At 42.0% G+C, this 17,598-nt stretch overlaps 1 protein-coding gene across 6 annotated transcripts in view; it reads right to left on the reverse strand.

Moving 5' to 3' along the window:
* DAPK1 (death associated protein kinase 1) overlaps positions 1-15,321 on the reverse strand; it is a 157,476-nt gene extending 142,155 nt beyond the window's left edge. Inside the window, exons 1-2 of one of the 6 annotated variants that reach the window (XM_053292217.1) lie at positions 15,176-15,321; positions 13,945-14,121 (exon numbers count right to left, since the gene is read on the reverse strand). In XM_053292217.1, coding sequence (XP_053148192.1) covers positions 13,945-14,006 — 62 coding nt within the window. In that variant the 5' untranslated portion in view covers positions 14,007-14,121; positions 15,176-15,321. The other 5 variants (XM_053292215.1, XM_053292214.1, XM_053292219.1 and 2 more) reach the window with 5 other exon arrangements.
* Positions 15,322-17,598: the final 2,277 nt, after the last annotated feature.

Below are 17,598 nucleotides of genomic sequence, written 5' to 3' on the forward strand. Positions count from 1 at the left end.
TTAAGCTGTATATACCACCTTGAGACTTAGGTGTTAGGCCATAAGTAAATGCAATAAATGAATAATAAATGTTTCCTTAACCATGGTTTTGTGCAATCTCTCTCCTGAGTAGGCAGAAGTAATCTAGGCAGGAATCTAGGCTGAAGTAATAGCACAGTCCCACTCAATACACAGTTCCTCGTATACAAATATAGTTATAAGATGACTTTTATATAAGTTATAACAGAGCACTACTCCACTCCAGTAACCTGGTCAGTCTTTGCATGGTATATCCCTTTTGCAAGTATTCCCAAAACTAGATCTTCACACATCAGGCTGTGGGTCTGCATTTTCTTCAGGCATTTAACTTAAAATAAGCACGCACTTCAAACGTGATCTTATTTTGTAAGACTCTTATTTACAATAGACGACGTTACGACATACAGAGCTGAACAGCCAACTGAAAAGTGCACCACTACAAGTGTTTGTTCCAATGATGATGAAAATTCCACTGGCACTTATATATCATATCAAAGCAAGACTCAAATAGTTCTAATTCCTCAGTATTTGCACTGTACAATAACATCCAACTTCTGGATCTAAACATTGGGACCCACACACTGGAAAACCATTCAGCCAAAGATAAGAATTGCTATATTTGGGGGAGCCACTTCGGTGGGGAAAGCGAGGGCGAAGGCCAGGTCTCTTGGTCCAGGTATTTGTATGTGGGAGGAATTTTAATAAAGGGGCTTCTGTTTAATTTGTCCTGGGTGAGGGACTTGTATGATGTGTCTGGGCTTATCTGGAGATGGGGAGACAGAGGGCGTGTCTACTGACTGTGGGGCAGCCATTCCGGTGATGGTGGGGAACAGAAGAAGTAACGTTGGCAAGTCAGCAGGCCATTACACGGGAAGGGAACATAGAAATCTAATAACTGTTTCCCCTTCTGGCTATCCTGCCAGCTCTTTGACCTTGGGGAGCAGTGCCGACCACCCATGGAACCTCACCTTACTGCTCTGTAATGCCAGGTCGGTCCAGAACAAATCAGAAACCATCCATGATTTTATTCTGGATGAAGGTGCCGACCTGGTATGTATTACAGAGACCTGGTTGGGGGAGGCTGGGAGCCCAGTGTGGTCCCGGCTTCTCCCTCCAGGGTACTCTGTTGAGGAGCAGGTGAGGGACCGGGGGCGGGAAGGTGGAGTGGCTTTGGTCTACAAGAATAATATCCCCCTTACCAGGATTCCTGTTAGAGTATCAGACCATATCGAATGTGTGTACTTACGTTTGGGGACCAGGGATAGACTGGGACTTCTGTTGGTGTCCTTAGCTGAGATGACAGACTTGGTCTCGGACTTGGTGTTGGAGTCGCCCAGGCTTGAGGTGCTGGGGGACTTCAATATTCATTTCGGGACCAATTTGTCCTGGGGCGGCTTAGGAGTTCCTAGCGGCCATGACGACTATGGGCCTATCTCAGGTGGTCTTGGGACCGACGCACGTTTCAGGCCACACGCTTGATTTGGTCTTTCACTCTGATCAGGGTGGTGTTCCGTGGGTGGGGAATCCTGTGATTTCCCCATTGTCATGGACGGACCACCATCTGGTTAAGGTTGGACTCACAGTCACACCCCACCTTCGCAGGGTCGAGGGACCTATTAGGATGGTCCGCCCAAGAAGGTTATTGGATCCCATAGGATTTCAAGAAGCCTTGGAGGGATTCTGTGTTGGCTCTGCCGGCAATCCTGTTGATGTCCTGGTGAAGAATTGGAACAACATACTCACAGAGGCAGTAGACATGATCGCTCCTAAGCGTCCTCTCTGACCCGCTTCAAAACTGGCCCCTTGGTATACGGAAGAACTACGGGGGCTGAAGCGGTGAGGTAGACGACTAGAGCGCAGGTGGAGAAAAACTTGGCTTGAATCTGACAGATTGCAACATAGAGCTCATTTGAAGACCTATGCTCAGGCGATACGTGCGGCAAAGAAGCGATTCTTTTCTGTCTGTATTGCATCCGCAAGTTCACGTCCGGCGGAGTTGTTCAGGGTTGTGAGAGGGCTAGCATGTGCCCCTTCTCCCTTGAATCAGAATTTGGAACCATCTATTACCCACTGTGATGTGTTTAATGAATTCTTTGTGGAAAAAATCTCTCGTATTCGGGCCGACTTGGATTTTGTCTCTGCACTTACTTCAGTATCTGATGCGAAGGTATCCAGTGACTCATCTTATGTGGTTAGGCTGGATCAGTTCCAGTTTGTGACTCCTGAGGATGTGGACAAGCTGATTGGAATGGTGCGGCCCACCACCTGTGCTCTTGACCCTTGTCTGACATGGCTTGTTCAATCTAGCAAGGAGGTTGTTGTAGAAGGCCTGGTAGAGGTTATAAATGCATCTCTGAGGGAAGGTACGATGCCTCCTTGACTTAAGGAGGCAATTATTAGACCGCTTCTGAAGAAGCCTACCCTGGATCCCTCAGGTTTGAACAACTACAGGCCTGTCTCCAACCTTCCGTGGCTGGGCAAGGTAATTGAGAGGGTGGTGGCCTCACAGCTCCAGACAGTCTTGGATGAAACTGATTATCTTGACCCATTTCAAACTGGCTTTCAGGCTGGCTATGGGGTGGAGACTGCCTTGGTCGGCCTGATGGATGATCTCCAATTGGCAATTGACAGAGGAAGTGTGACTCTGTTGGTCCTTTTGAACCTCTCAGCAGCATTCAATACTATTGACCATAGTATCCTTCTGGCGCGTCTGAGGGGGTTGGGGGTGGGAGGCACTGCTTTGCAGTGGTTCCGCTCCTAACCTCTCGGGCAGGTTCCAGATGGTGTCCCTTGGAGACTGCTGTTCTTCAAAATTGGAACTTTTTAATGGTGTGCCTCAGGGCTCCATATTGTCTCCAATGTTGTTTAACCTCTACATGAAACCGTTGGGAGAGATCATCAGGAGATTTGGTGCAGGGTGCTATCAGTATGCTGATGACACCCAAATCTATTTCTCCATGTCAGTATCATCGGGAAAGGGCATAACCTCCCTAAATGCCTGCCTGGAGTTGGTAATGGGCTGGATGAGGGATAACAAACTGAGACTGAATCCAGATAAGATGGAGATACTCATTGTGCGGGGTCGGAACTCGAGAGACGAGTTTGATCTGCCTGTTCTGGATGGGGTCACACTTCCCCAGAAGGAACAGGTACGCAGTCTGGGGGTGCTTCTGGATCCAAGTCTCTCCTTGGTGTCCCAGGTTGAGACAGTCGCCATAGGTGCCTTCTATCAGCTTCGGCTGATACACCAGCTGCGTCCGTTTCTTGAGTTAGACGACCTCAAAACAGTAGTACATCTGCTGTAACCTCCAGACTGGATTACTGCAATGCGCTCTATGTGGGGCTGCCCTTGTATGTAGTCCGGAAACTACAGTTGGTCCAGAGTGCGGCAGCCAGGCTGGTCTCTGGGTCATCTCGGAGAGACCATATTACTTCTGTATGGAAGGACTTGCACTGGCTGCCGATATGTTTCCGGGCAAAATACAAGGTGTTGGTCATAACCTATAAAGCCCTAAACAGCTTGGGCCCTGGGTTTTTAAGAGAACGGCTTCTTCGTAATGAACCCCGCCGCCCATTGAGATCATCAGGAAAGGTCCATCTGCATTTGACACCGGCTTGTCTGGTAGCTACTCAGGGACGGGCCTTCTCCATTGCTGCCCCGAGGCTTTGTAATGTACTCCCCAGTGTAATAAGAGCCTCCCCATTTCTGACATCCTTTAAAAAGTCCTTAAAGACACATTTCTTCACACAGGCTTTTAACTGATAATGTTTTGAATGTTGTTTTTAGAATATTGTTTTAAAAATTTTAAATTGTGTTTTACATTTCTTGCTTTTAAATTTTTGTTTTGTTTTGCTTTTGTTTTTAATTAATGTTTTACTTTTTAATCTTGTTGTAAACCGCCCAGAGACATAAGTTTTGGGCGGTGTAAAAATATAATAAATAAATAAATAAGCTATTGATTTGAACTAAGTATTTCATTGAAATAAATGGAGCTTAAAAGTTCTTAACTGCACATGAACTGACACACATTTTATTGTATTTTAACTGTAATTTAGATCTATATAGGACATTTTGTCACTGATATATTAAGTGACAAAATCAATTCTGAATAGGATGTAATACAAGCTAAAACTGAATATTTTCAAACCAAAAAACCACAATTCTTGTGTAAAAGGATTAAAAGTAGGTTTGAAATAGAAAGTTATATAACTAGATGCCAGGAATTTTGTCTAGCATGACCATCACCATGAAATTTAAAACAGAATTTTTGAAAGAAACGAGTATTTTAATGGAACTGCAGACACCATAAGCTTCTAGAAGGAATGTTAAGTCTGAAGTACCACTTCAGACTGCAGGTGGGGGATCACATTTTTTAATTTTCCACTATGTAAATAAGATTTGGCGCAAGCAAAAAACTGGCATAACTAAGAAAAGACTGGTCTAGAATCTTTCTTGTGGTTGTTTTAGCTCCCCACCCCCCTCCGCCTTGCAGTGAGCTGCTTATGTGAAGAAACATTCAGAACTGTATTTCCCCACCTGCAGTCTGAAGTAGTACAGTCCATTCTCCCTTCTCAATATAGTACATGTCTTGGCCAAGTCTAAATGGCATCTCATACAGCACAGCGAAATGACATCTCTTCTTTTTTTTTCAAATTCAATTTTTATTGATTTTAACAATAATAATATTAACATTGATAACAAACAAAAGTGGACTTCCCACTCACATCTCTTCGTGAATCATCAGCTATAAAATTTACCCTTGCTATAATAATAATTCAAAACATAAATTTAAACCCTTACAAACACAATTAATCTACCCAACCTACAATTATTATTAAATTTCAAACCCTGCTGTAAAATCCATAGTAGGAAAATAGTTCTTTAAATACAACAAAAATGGTTTCCAATCTTCTTTAAAACATTCTAAGCTTTGATCTCTTATCAATGTTGTAAGTTTTGCCATCTCTGCATATTCCAAATTTTTTATCAGCCAATCTTCTTTTGAAGGCAGTTCATTACTCTTCCATTTCTGTGCATATATTGTTCTGGTCACCGTAGAAGCGTACATAAAAAATGTTAAATTAGTTGTAGAAATTACACCTTGTGTTATTCCCAGCAGGAAAGATTCTGGCTTCTTAGGAAATGTCATTTTAAATATTTTCTTCAACTCATTATATATCATATCCCAATAGGCCTTAGCCTTCCCACAGGTCCACCACATATGAAAAAAAGTACCTTCAGAATGTCCACACTTCCAACATTTGTTTGAAACATTTTTATACATTAGTGCCAATTTTTTTGGTGTCAAATACCATCTATACATCATTTTATAGTAATTTTCTTTTAAAGCATAACATGCAGTAAATTTTAAATCAGTTTTCCATAATTTTTCCCAGGCTGCCATTTCTATATTACACCCCAAACAGCGAAATGACATCTCATACAACATACAGCACAACTTTATGTTGAGAGTAGCTTGGGCTGCCAGTTATTACTGAAGGTCTACCTTGTTATTTAGCAAAAGCTTAAGGGGAAAAAAAAAGTAATTCCACCATATTCCCAAAAGGATATTACAAGCACAAAGGCACATTCTACTCCACTATTTTCAATAGACCTTCACAAAGCAAGTAATGCAAAGCAGATGATAGCTGTGGAAACTTAGTGAATCAAGAAAGGATGTTTGCTCATCTTAATGGACAAAAGACAGAATTTTACAGAACTGCAGCCACATCATAATGAACACATAGTAGTTTGTTCTTTTTTAAAGAAGACAAAGAATCAAGACTCACAATAATCTCTGGAGAACTTCCCCAACACTAGGCATTGACAATATAAGAATGATTTGTCAGTGGCATTACCTTGACTTAAATGTCAATATGATCTTCAACAAGTACAGGAGGCGCTTGTTATTCATGGGTTTTTGTTCTGGCCTACAACCAAAGATAATGAAACAGCAAACAATGAAACCTTAAGTCTACGGGAATTGGGTTGGTTAGGTTCCTGAGCCCAGGAAAATGACTGGAAAAAAATCACCCCAAAACCCCACAAAATAAGGGTGAAAGCAGAAATAAGTAAGGTGCACAGCAATGTATCTTGCTAACAAGGAAAATTGATAATTAGCATCTTACTAGGGCTGCACAATAGTCCAAATGGCTCCAAGAAGCCCCACAGGAATGGCTCCCACAGACTTGAAAAGGCACCACAGAAATGACTCCAAAAAGTGCAAAAAAGCTTCAAAAAACTCCGGAGCAATGGCTCCCAAAGGATACCAAAGGAACTCAAAATGGCTTTAAAAGACTAAAAAATGAAAGAAATACAAGTCCTCACAGAAACACTCCAATGTCTACCAAACTTCTCTCTCAACCCACAGGCACATGCAGCAAGAGCATCCCTGTAAAAGAGCAAACCGTGCTCCCCAAAATAGCAGACACGTGAAACTGTGTACTGCGAACAATGAGATTTGGTATATATTAGCCTTCTGTGGATAATGAGGGCCTCCTGTACAGGGTGCTTTTACATTCTGTATTGTAAGCCTTGTTAAAAACTGAGGTTTTTAGCTTCAAATGCCAATTCCTATTGTCATTCACTTCTAACACTTTAATGAGAAAGCAGCATTAGTCAGGCAGAATTTCAGCTCTTCACACCCCTAGTCACACATTATGTTTAACACATGTATAATCTGTACACATGCATAGTTATTCACGTTATGCTGAATGCACATACAGCAGTATACTTCCTATCTGTATCCTGCATTTCAGGGGCCTGTACACAGGTTCATTTTTGAAACAAACACACATACAAAAATGTGTTTTGTGGCTACAGATGTTGGAACACACTTACAATGTAATGTATGCATAGGGCTAATATGCCCACCTCAAAATATCAAGACTCATCCAGGAGCACAGAAACATAACCAGAAACCTCTCACAGATCTTATGGTGCCAGGTTGTAACCTGTATTAATTTGACACAGGCTTCAAGAAGTCAACGGCAGGAGAATAGAAGACTTTTCACTGGAATGAAACTAGTGCATGCAAGAAGTTTGTTGACTTCCTACTGATACCAGGCACCACAGTCACAAGCACTTGGTTTCTTTTCAGCTGAGTTAACATTTCTATGCTGTTCAGAATGTAAAACCTTTATATGTATAAGAATGTGCTACAATGTTGCTTCTTCTCTTTCAGAATGAATTTACATCTCTCTTCAAAAACCTATGTCCTTCAATATTGATTTCAATAATATTTCTATTCTGCTTGCAATGCCACACTTTGATTTTGCTTTTGCATAGGCTGGCTCTCCCACATTTTCTAGCATTATGTATAGAGGACATGGTCTTTGCAAAGAACCCCAGTGACTCCAGTTTGCATAGCACAAAGCACTGCCATATTGAGGGTGAGAAAACAAAAAACAAAACCCCAGTATAAATTTGTGTGGCTTTAATTTTACCTCAGGTTTTTTGTTTTGTTTTGTTTTTTGTTTTGGTTATTTTGCCCTCAGGCAGAATCTAAGGTTATGATATTCTAGTGCTGGCTCATCAACACAAGTTTAGTTAGCAGGATACACGACCTGCCCCATGAATTGCTCAAAACATTTCATGGACACCTGCATTTGGGGGCCTCTGAATCATGGAGGAATAAATGCAGAAGGCTGGGCCTCCACCCATCAGTGGGATGGCACCACTAGGGGGACTGATTGCCTCACCAACTTACTGAGAAGGAGAGAGGTATGGCCTAACTGCATGATTTACATGGGTAAGAAAAATTGGAGTGTGTGTGCATGCTAAATGATTTAAAGAGGGATTTATTTGGGGTGGGACCTTGTAGGAAATTAACCAGTTTGTCTTCTGCAAAAATTGATAGTGATGTAGAAGCAAATGTGGGTTGGAGGATAATTTGGTTGGAGTCTAGACTCCACCTCTGCCTTGTATTAAGTTTGCAGACTTGGGTTTGGCCTAGTCCTGCACTTTGTCTAGAACACTGACCAGCCAAATACCTTTGGGAAACTACCAAGGAGGGTATTAGGCCAACTGCATTCCTGTTTGTCTACAACATCTGGGGGAGAGAGAGCAAGCGCATGAAGGCGTTGTGTTAAGCCTGATTGTACAAACCTTGCTTGTATGCATTAGGGAGTGAGGGAGGGTGGTGGGTGGGAGGCAGCGGTTATCTTTCAATCCTTGTCATGTGCATAGCTCTGAAATATGTAAAACATTTCAAGAAAATCTTCTACATGCTTAATTCATTGAATTCTTTTATCATAAAATGTATACCATGGGTGACCTGTGCTCTTATGCCTTGGCTGCCTTTCCTGAGGCATTTCCTTTTTCTCTCTTACATGCATGTCAGGGTTAAAGGATGAAGGCCACTATAACACAGGGCTTCTCTAAATTAAGTAACATTAACTTTGATAGTTTTACAAAAATAAGCCACCTTCATAGTGATTAAGTGTTTGAATGTTTTTATCAAGAGTAATAAGAGACTCAGAAGAATGCAGCACTCTGGCAACCAAATACACAGAGTCCTTGAAACAACAAAGTATAATAGAGGAACTGCAAAATGGTGTATTTAAAATGCATAGTCACACAGCTTGTAACCACAAGTGAAACAATGTGGAAAAAAAGGCTTATGTTTGCTGCTATTTCATAATCATTTCCACCCAAAATAGAACTAAAATCTGCTTTGGCCTTATGAAATGGCATGGTTAGCTGATTGCTTATGACATCTGTTTAAGAGATAAATCAGGGAGTACTAATCTTACTTTTAAGTTTGGTATTTTAATGTAGATAATGTGACAAGTGAAAGGTTTACCCTCCAATCTCAAACAATTTATCTGGAACTCTCACCAGTTTCGATGGAATTTATTCTCAAGGCTGCAGTACTGAGGCCTGATTCACAGTTACATCCACCCACATGGGCAGCTACCTGAAACTACACTATATGAGTGTAGCTCAACACAGTATTTGTGTGAAATGAATTTAAGTGTAGTTTAGGTAATTATCCAGGACTCTGTGACTTACTAGTTTAATCCTGGCAAGAATGCTTGATCTCTGCCCACAGAAGTTGCAAGTTCAAATTCCCCATTGCCCTGCTCAATGATCAAGCCCATCCTTTGCAACCATTGGCACTGCCAGTTAACAGGAGCTAAGTTAAGAAAGTTAGGAAAAAGCTAGGCCTTTGAGAGCTGCCGCCAATCAGAGAGCAGACTAGACTGGCTAAATGGACCAGTGATCCGATTCAATATAAGGCACTTTCATAAATCCATAATGAAAGCAATCTTTAGACAATCGTCTAAAATGGCTGATAGCTTATGATCAATACAGTCAGACATAGCAGATTTCACGAGAGCTAACAAGATCAGCACATTTCACTAGTTTACATACATTTTTGCTGAAGATTTATTTTTGGCAGTATTAGCATCCCTAGAGCAAGCACTGGAGGGGAAAAAAATTAAAATCAATGGGTTGTGGGGAAGAAAAGCATCAAATCTGCTGATTTTGGGAATGATTTTTGAACATTGGGAATGGGTAAGAAATCCAAAATACCATTTTGCCAACATAACATTTTGGTCATGAGTCTCAGGACTTAAAAACCTAAACTCAAAACATTTTGAGCTGTTGGGCCATCCACAAAATTGTTCTAAGATTTTCTGCACATGTTCAAACACACATTCATCTATACTTACCAATTAGCTCTGTTCAATATATGGTTTAAGTGTTTACATAGGAAATTTAAGAGTTTAAGAAGATACTCAGAAAAAAGCACTAATATGAACAACATAAAACATCAACATCCCCTGCTAATTGAGCAAAGAGACATCTGTATAAAGTGTTGATTCTCTTTACTGAACAGGGGGAGAGCAACTGGCCCTATCCATCCCCCACACAGCATCCCTCCAGTGGCTGTGTCTATCTAATGCTGGTATCTATCTAATGTTTCTTTTTTATATTGTGAGCCCTTTGGGGCTCACATTTTATTTATTTATTTTTATTTCTCTATGTAAACTGCTTTGGGAAAATGTTGAAAAACAGTATATAAATATCCACCGTATTCATATAAAAAGGGGCTGGATGTTGTCAATAGCAAATGGCAGAACTGCAATGTTTAAATTTAAACTGGATGGTGTGAAGTCTATGTTAGCATTATTATTATAAATATTTTTGTTAACATTAGCCTACATAATATTTTCCACCAGAAATCAGTTTTAAACATTACTGAATTCAAACCTATCTATTGCATTTTTTTGCTGTTCAGAAAAGTCTCTCCCCCAGATTTATCTGACAGCATTTCAATTATAAGCCATAGCAGATTCCTATTTTGAATATCCATTTGACATTATATATCCCCAGCAAAAACAACATTCAAGAAACTCTTCATTTAAATGAGCACAGAAAACTTACAGGTTTTAGTTACTCTTCCTTAAAGAACAGAGAGAAAGCCACCATCAGCTTAACAACATGGAACTGATTATGTTTTGCATTAGATAAACCAGGTTCAAATTCTCACTCATTCATGTAGACTTTGGTCACTTATGGTTTAGCAACCAGGAGCACCTCTTCTGTGGGTTTCCATGCTTTCTCTTTCCTCTTGATTCATAGGAACATAGGAAGCTGCCATATACTGAATCAGACCATAGGTCCATCTAGCTCAGTATTGTCTACACAGACTGGCGGAGACTTCTTCAAGGTTGCAGGCAGGAGTCCCTTTCAGCCCTATCTTGGAGATGCCAAAGAGGGAACTTGGAGCCACTCTGGGAAGAGCAGAAGGTTCCATCCCCTACAGGGAATATCTTACAGTGCTCACATATCAAGTCTCCCATTCATATGCAACCAGAGCGGAACCTGCTTAGCTAAGGGGACAAGTCATGCTTGCTACCACAAGAACAGCTCTCATTGGCTCCCTACTCCAGTTCTGGGTTCTTCTTGCTAACTAGAAGCTGCGACATCTAAAATTGACAAACTATGGTTAACGCTAATTTCAAACCACAGTTTACAGAACCCACTTCTAACTGTGGTAACAAATAGCATTTTGAAAGCAACATTTCAAGTATAATTTGTATGTTTGTACAACATGGCAAACTATGGTTAGCAGGGACCTAGATGAAGTGTTTTTAAAATGGGAAGGCTCAAGATAGTCAGGATGAATATTGCCTACTTTTCAGGCTCATTTTTACAATGGGTATATAATAAAGTTATACTCTACCGTGCTCAATACTGTTGAAATGAGTTTATCAAAGCCATATGTACATTTGTATAATACAATAAATCTAAGAACTGGTAACAGCTAACAGTAAAAATTATAGAACAATTATGGAATTCAATTATGGAACCCTTTGCATGATAAAGTTGACCTGCTTGTCAACAACCTACAAAAACACAAAAGACACACTCATGATTCGGTAAAATTTACTCAGAATCAAGCATCACTGAGTTCAACCCAACAAAGCAGAGGAACCAAGGAAAAGGAGCATATATCATGCCAATAATGTGTCAAGAGAGCAAAATAGCAGGAATTAAGTGCAATTTACATAAATTCAATTTCCCTCCCCAAAGAACAGATATATTTTTACATGATCCCTATTTGGCGACCACCATTCTCAAGGCGGGGGAAAGGCTAATCTTTAGAAAGTGGGCAGGAAGAGTAAACTGTATGTCAATTTTTTGTTGTACTTCTCCCCACTCCCTTGCTGTTACAAACAGATTTCTCATGACATGTGGGTTCTGACAGAGGTATTGTATCTAGTCTGGGGTCCACTTTTTGTTTACTTTGACTTTCTTGCTCCAGGATGTGTTGGGGCCTACCTTGCTTTCTTATAATCTGCAGAATACACAATTCACCCAGCATGGGCAGAGCCAGCATAGTTATTTATTTAATCAGCTAATAGCCTAGGTGCACACCTACCTGGGAATAAAGCCCACTGAACTCAGTGAGACTTACTTCTGAGTAAACATGCATAGGATTGGGCAGCTAGATAATAAACCTACGCTTTTTCAGAAGGTGAGCAGTCAGTTAATGGGTTAATCATAAAATTCAAATTGAATTCAAAAAAGGATTCCCAACTGTACTGAAAAGACAAAGTTCATGAATACTACTACTACTAATATATAAATACCACTCTCCAACCAAAGTTCTCAAAGCAGTTTACATAGAAAAATAAGTAATACCTAAATAAGGTGGTCCACTGTCCCGAAAGGGCTCGCAATCTAACAGAAACATAAGGCAGATACCAGCAACAGCCACCGGAGGGATGCTGTGTTGGGATTGGATGGGGCCAGTTGCTCTTTCCCTTCTCAATACAAGAGAATAATTACTTTAAAAAGGCATCTCTTCACTCAGTTAGCAGGGGCAACAGAGAATGGTACAAAAGAAGTAGCAGCTCACTGTTCCAAGCTCAGCCTTTCCACAGTCAATTATGTCTTCACTCTCTATCACATCTCCATCCACACATTCCTTAGCTCTGCTCGGCTTCTCCCTCCACATGAAGCTCTGCTCCAAAGCACACCAAGCAAGGTTCTGAAGTCAGCTGCTGGATCATAGAGAAGAGGTTGCATCTCCCCCTTCTCTTTTATCAACCAGCCTTGACATTTTGCTCAGCCCTTTGGCAATCTTAGAAGGATCTTCAGTGCCCCCACCACCACCACCACGCACCCTTCTGGGGTCCATGATGGTTAGCAAGAAAATGGAAGCAAATGAAGGAGTCTGTAAGAAAGAGGAGGAGGGAGCAAGCATATGAAGCCAACCAGGAGACTAAACTAAACCACAGCTTGGCATTACATCTGAATTGAGTCACAATCTCTTTATCGAACCTTCCTCAAGGTTCATCTTCACAACAGGGCTGCTGTGAAGATGAATAAGAACAGTAAATTAAATAGTACACCAGAAAATGTCTTTAAAATAAGCACCAAAATTCCATCTTTAAAAAAATTTAACAATATCTTTAGAACTAGAATGTTGGCACCCACATAATATAAAGCACACACTTCATTTAGCAATTAAGCTGGGAGATTTAAAAGCAAAGGCAAACTATAATCGCTAGTCAGTGGTTGGGGTTTTCCATCACAAAGCTGTGGCACAGACACAGCATTCTGTACTATTCAACTAACAAGCTTTATGGAGACCGTGTTAAACCTACACAGCTTAATGACCATAAATCTCTTGATCTGACATTTGTCTGGAACGGAATAATTCAACTCTGATACCTTGAAAGCAATCGATCTTCATTAGACTAATAACAAATACTAGAAATTATCTGAATTCAGAAGGCTTAATATGAAAAACAAGATGTAGTTATATAGGTTATTAATACTGCATGCCAGTTTGCATTGTTCCACATACATTAATATTTACTATTGTTATCGAGCTTGTTATCATCAAAATGTAGTGCACACACCAAAATTAACCAGCCATGCAAACCTTTCTTATAATCCATTACTCACAGCATGAAACAGTCATACAAGTGACTGTAGTGCTCCTCAACCCACTAGCCTTATGCTTTTAAAGCAGCAAATGTCATTTGCTTCTAATCACCTTTCAAAGACAATGCCATCCGATTTGGTACTTATCTAAGATGAGACCCATCTATAAGGCAGTACTAGTAATGCTAATATTCATTCCCCAATCTTAGTCCAACATATTTGGCTTCTGGCCTAGGTACTCACTCCTATAAACCAGGAGATTGCTAAGATATCACAGTGTATTCTTTAACCTGCTCTGCACAACAGCTCATTGGAAGGCACTAATGAAAGTGTATACACATTTCAATACAGTGTCTGTTCCTGAACCTGTGGAGTGAACAGGTTCCCTCTTCATTCCACATCACCATTGGGTTCCCATGTAATCCCACATGTTATACAGTTCTTATTCCCCCCCCCCCATGGCTTTTTATTTATAAAAAGACTTTGCACATAGGCTTTTCTTCCAACAAGTACAGTACCTTCCAAGTTCCTCTCCAATCTCATAGTGATCTTCCAGATTTTCTTGCCTGAAGACAGTCATGATAGCTGCCACTCCTCAGAAAGACAACCCAACACAGAGGTCCCTGCCTTTGCCTTTCAGCTCATCACTGCATCCCTGGTAGGATCCTCCAACACTTTATGCATGGCTGCTAGCCCTGAAGAGAGAGAGAAAAGCAGTGGGGTTAATTAAAATGCCTGTATTTGCAAGAGGGGTGTGGTTATGTGCACACCACACACACACACATCACTGATGGTGCCAAGTGTCATAATAAGCCAGGTTTCAGACTCATAGTAGAGATCACTCAGCCACGAACCCTGCGTGGCCACTGGCTGGTTCACTTCGCTCTCGAAGAACCCCTTTGCTTGGGTTAGCAATCTGGCTCACAACAAATGGAAGGCTCCAGTTTTTCCCCCGCCTCACGTACATAGGCGATAGCCTCTCCTCTCTTCTGCAAAATGGAAACACACCCATCTGAAAGGGCTAATGTTTCCCCCTAAAATAACGCCGTTGTAGAAGAGAGCGAGCGAGCGAGACGGGCAGGGCCGTGTCTCCAAAACTCCAAGCGTAGCCTTTTCATGCACACCTCACCTTTCTCCCGCACAGCAACAGCGAGAGGACCAGAAGCCACCATTTCACCTCAGGAAGGCGCCTCCGAGCCGCACAGACGCCACATTCCTCAGCGACTCCCCCTCGGTTACCCGGTCAACTAGGACGTGCTGCCAGGAGGAGCTGCTGCCGCTACTACGCGACGTTGAGTAAAGCAGCCTCCAACCCGCCTGCTCCCGCGAAGACCACTTCAGCGGCTGAGGCAGCCAGCCAGCAGCACGGGCATCCCCGCACGCGCCTAAACTGACTAAAGGGGCGCGGGGGATCCTCTCGCTCTTCTCCCTTCCAAGGCCTTTCCTGCACACCTCCCCCAGCGGCGCTGGCGAAGGAGAGAAGCAGCCCGCAGCCCAGCTAAACAAACCGAGGGAGAGAAAGGAAGGAAACCCCTCCGCCGCCGCCGCCTCCTCCCCTCCGCTACTCGATCTCTCCTGCTGCAGGGGGAGGGAACGCGCGCCCAGGAGTTCGCCTCTGCGCAGCCAGCCTCCCCGGCCGGGGCAGCAGCAGCAGGAGAAGCAAGAAAACGCGCCTCCCTCCCGCACCAGACAGCCAGCAGGGCTCTCCCCCCACCCCCGTCACTCACCCTCTTGCTGCCCGCGACTCACCGGCCGCACTAGGAACTAGTAGGCGGCGACAATCTCCCCTTCCAGGCGTCCTCGCTCTCTGGAGCCGCACAAGGGAGAGGGACTCCGGCAAGCGGCCAATGGGGAAGCAGCCGCATTCACACCCCTCCTCCACCTCCTATGACCTGCCCTCCACGGCGGTAAGGCGAGCGGGAGGTGGGGGGAGAAAAGTGCCCGGCGCGTACGACACAGGCGTACAGGTGTAAGGCTACGTTGCACAGTCCTGTACAAATTGCCTCAGTCTCATCTGCCTTTAGGCTTGGACCCGAGTCAGAAGAGAAGGCAGAACATGCTGAACATCACCCTGGGATCAGTGCTCGGATTATAAGGGAAAGGGTGATGAAATCAATCCACATGCTCTCCCCACTCTTGATCATCTGTCCCCCCCCCCCATTTTCCTTCTAGCAGTAGTTAAGAGGACTGGCACAAAGGCGAAGGCACTGTGGGGGCCCCTTTGCCTCGTTGGAATTTGAGCACGGTCCTAGGTTGCTTTACAGCCCAGCTAAATGAGTAGCAGACTGCTGTAAGGGCTGATCTATCTGGTGGAGAGAAGTGCCAGACCTGCCTGCGATCAATGGAGAGCGAGAGAAACCTACTCTGCACATGTCCAACGGCAGGAATCCTCTTACATCACAAATATAAAGAGCTGAATGGTAGCATTTAAAGAATTTGAGTCCTGGTGAGCCCTCGACATCCTTATCAGCAGAGGTGCAGCTAGGTAATTTTGGAAACAGGACCGAAAGGCCTTTGGAGGGGCCCCCCCACGCACACAGTAACTCACACACTATTTTTTAACATGTGGGTTCTAGAGGGTACAAACCACAACTGAACTAACAAGAATGTAAGAACATAAACAGCTATATTTATGCAAATATGCATTAGCAGAAACATTTCAACACACAACTTAACATATTTTCATCCCACATATTTCTTTCCCCACTTCCAACAGCACCATCCAGGACAGACTAAAGAGGATTTGGAGGCCCTCAGGGGGTGTGGAGGCCCTAGACTTCGGCCCAGAAGTCCAGGGGTAAGAGCGCCTCTGCTTACCAGTGTCTTATGCACTAAACTCCTATTTGCTTTGGTTCTAAGAAGAAAGATCACCTTTGCAATAGATGGGTTTCCATATCAGGAAGTTTGCCTTCTTACAGTTCACTTGTCCAATAGGTTAAGTAATGTGGCATAATTAATGTGAGTTAACCTATACAAACATAAACTTTGAACACACTTACTGGAACTTACAAAGATGAACAATAAAACCATCAAGGACATCAGCCTATATTTTTAATCTTAAAATGTGATAGCATGAAGTGTCTTGTTTTTTATTTTTGTAAAATACATAATTTTGAAATATAAAAATTATATAAAGTACACTTTGAGCCATTTGTATCCCAGAATACCTAGCAGAGCTTTATTGTTTTCTTTTGAGCAATGGAAAATTACTTCTAGCAAGTGTTTTAGATTTCCAGGTGTGTGTGGCAAATAAGCCTTTATGAACTGCTGAGGTTCAGAGGGCCAGAAATTGAAAAGGATTGGTTTGGAATAATTAGTGAGAGCTTTAGAATAATGTGAGATGATGATAGAAGCAGGTACTATGAATACTGCAGTGCCAGGGACTAATATTTATTTCATTTTATAGTTGCAACCATTCTAGGGCTTGGGTTATTCTAACAGCACAACAATCTCATTACATCATAACATTCTCATTCTATCAGTTTATTTGGAACCCTGAAAATGAATCCAAATAGATTTATAATCTAGATAGATTTATAATGCATATTTATGTGTGAGTCTCCAAGGGTTCCACAACCAGGACCAGGGACAGTTCATGTCTACATACTGAAATGTGGTATAGATAAGAGTACCCCCATTAGATTTAAAAAATCAATATGGAACATGGAGGCAGAGGCAATTCCTAAGGCTTGTTGGACTTAAATCTTGTGAAGGAACACTAATTTGGTCTAAGAAATTTATTGAAAGACTATGAGGTGTTTGAGGGGAAAAAAAACCCTATACCTATTTAGTTTTCAAACAAAGTGAACTATTTTTAATTTGCGCAATACAATTTCAGCATGCTGATCATATTGACAGTAGTGAAATTTAAATTGCCAAAACAAAACCAAGAGAACTGCCTAGAATTAGATGTAGCTTGCTGCACCAGCTGGTTTATATAATATTCTGAGACTCTTGGTATGACTCAGGATTGAGGGAGGGAGACCAAACTGAAGCATCTTGGAAAACAAAATACATTCCTAACTATACAGAAATATTACCATATTTATTATGTTTCACATTGTATTACCAAAATGAAAAATTCAAATGTGATTTTAGACCACTAATCAACATTAATGTGCACAGTAAAGCTTAGATTAGGACTCTGCAGTTCTACGAAATGCTTTCCCATC

This window comes from Hemicordylus capensis, chromosome 2, assembly GCF_027244095.1.
Source record: "Hemicordylus capensis ecotype Gifberg chromosome 2, rHemCap1.1.pri, whole genome shotgun sequence".
Lineage (NCBI taxonomy): Eukaryota > Metazoa > Chordata > Lepidosauria > Squamata > Cordylidae > Hemicordylus > Hemicordylus capensis.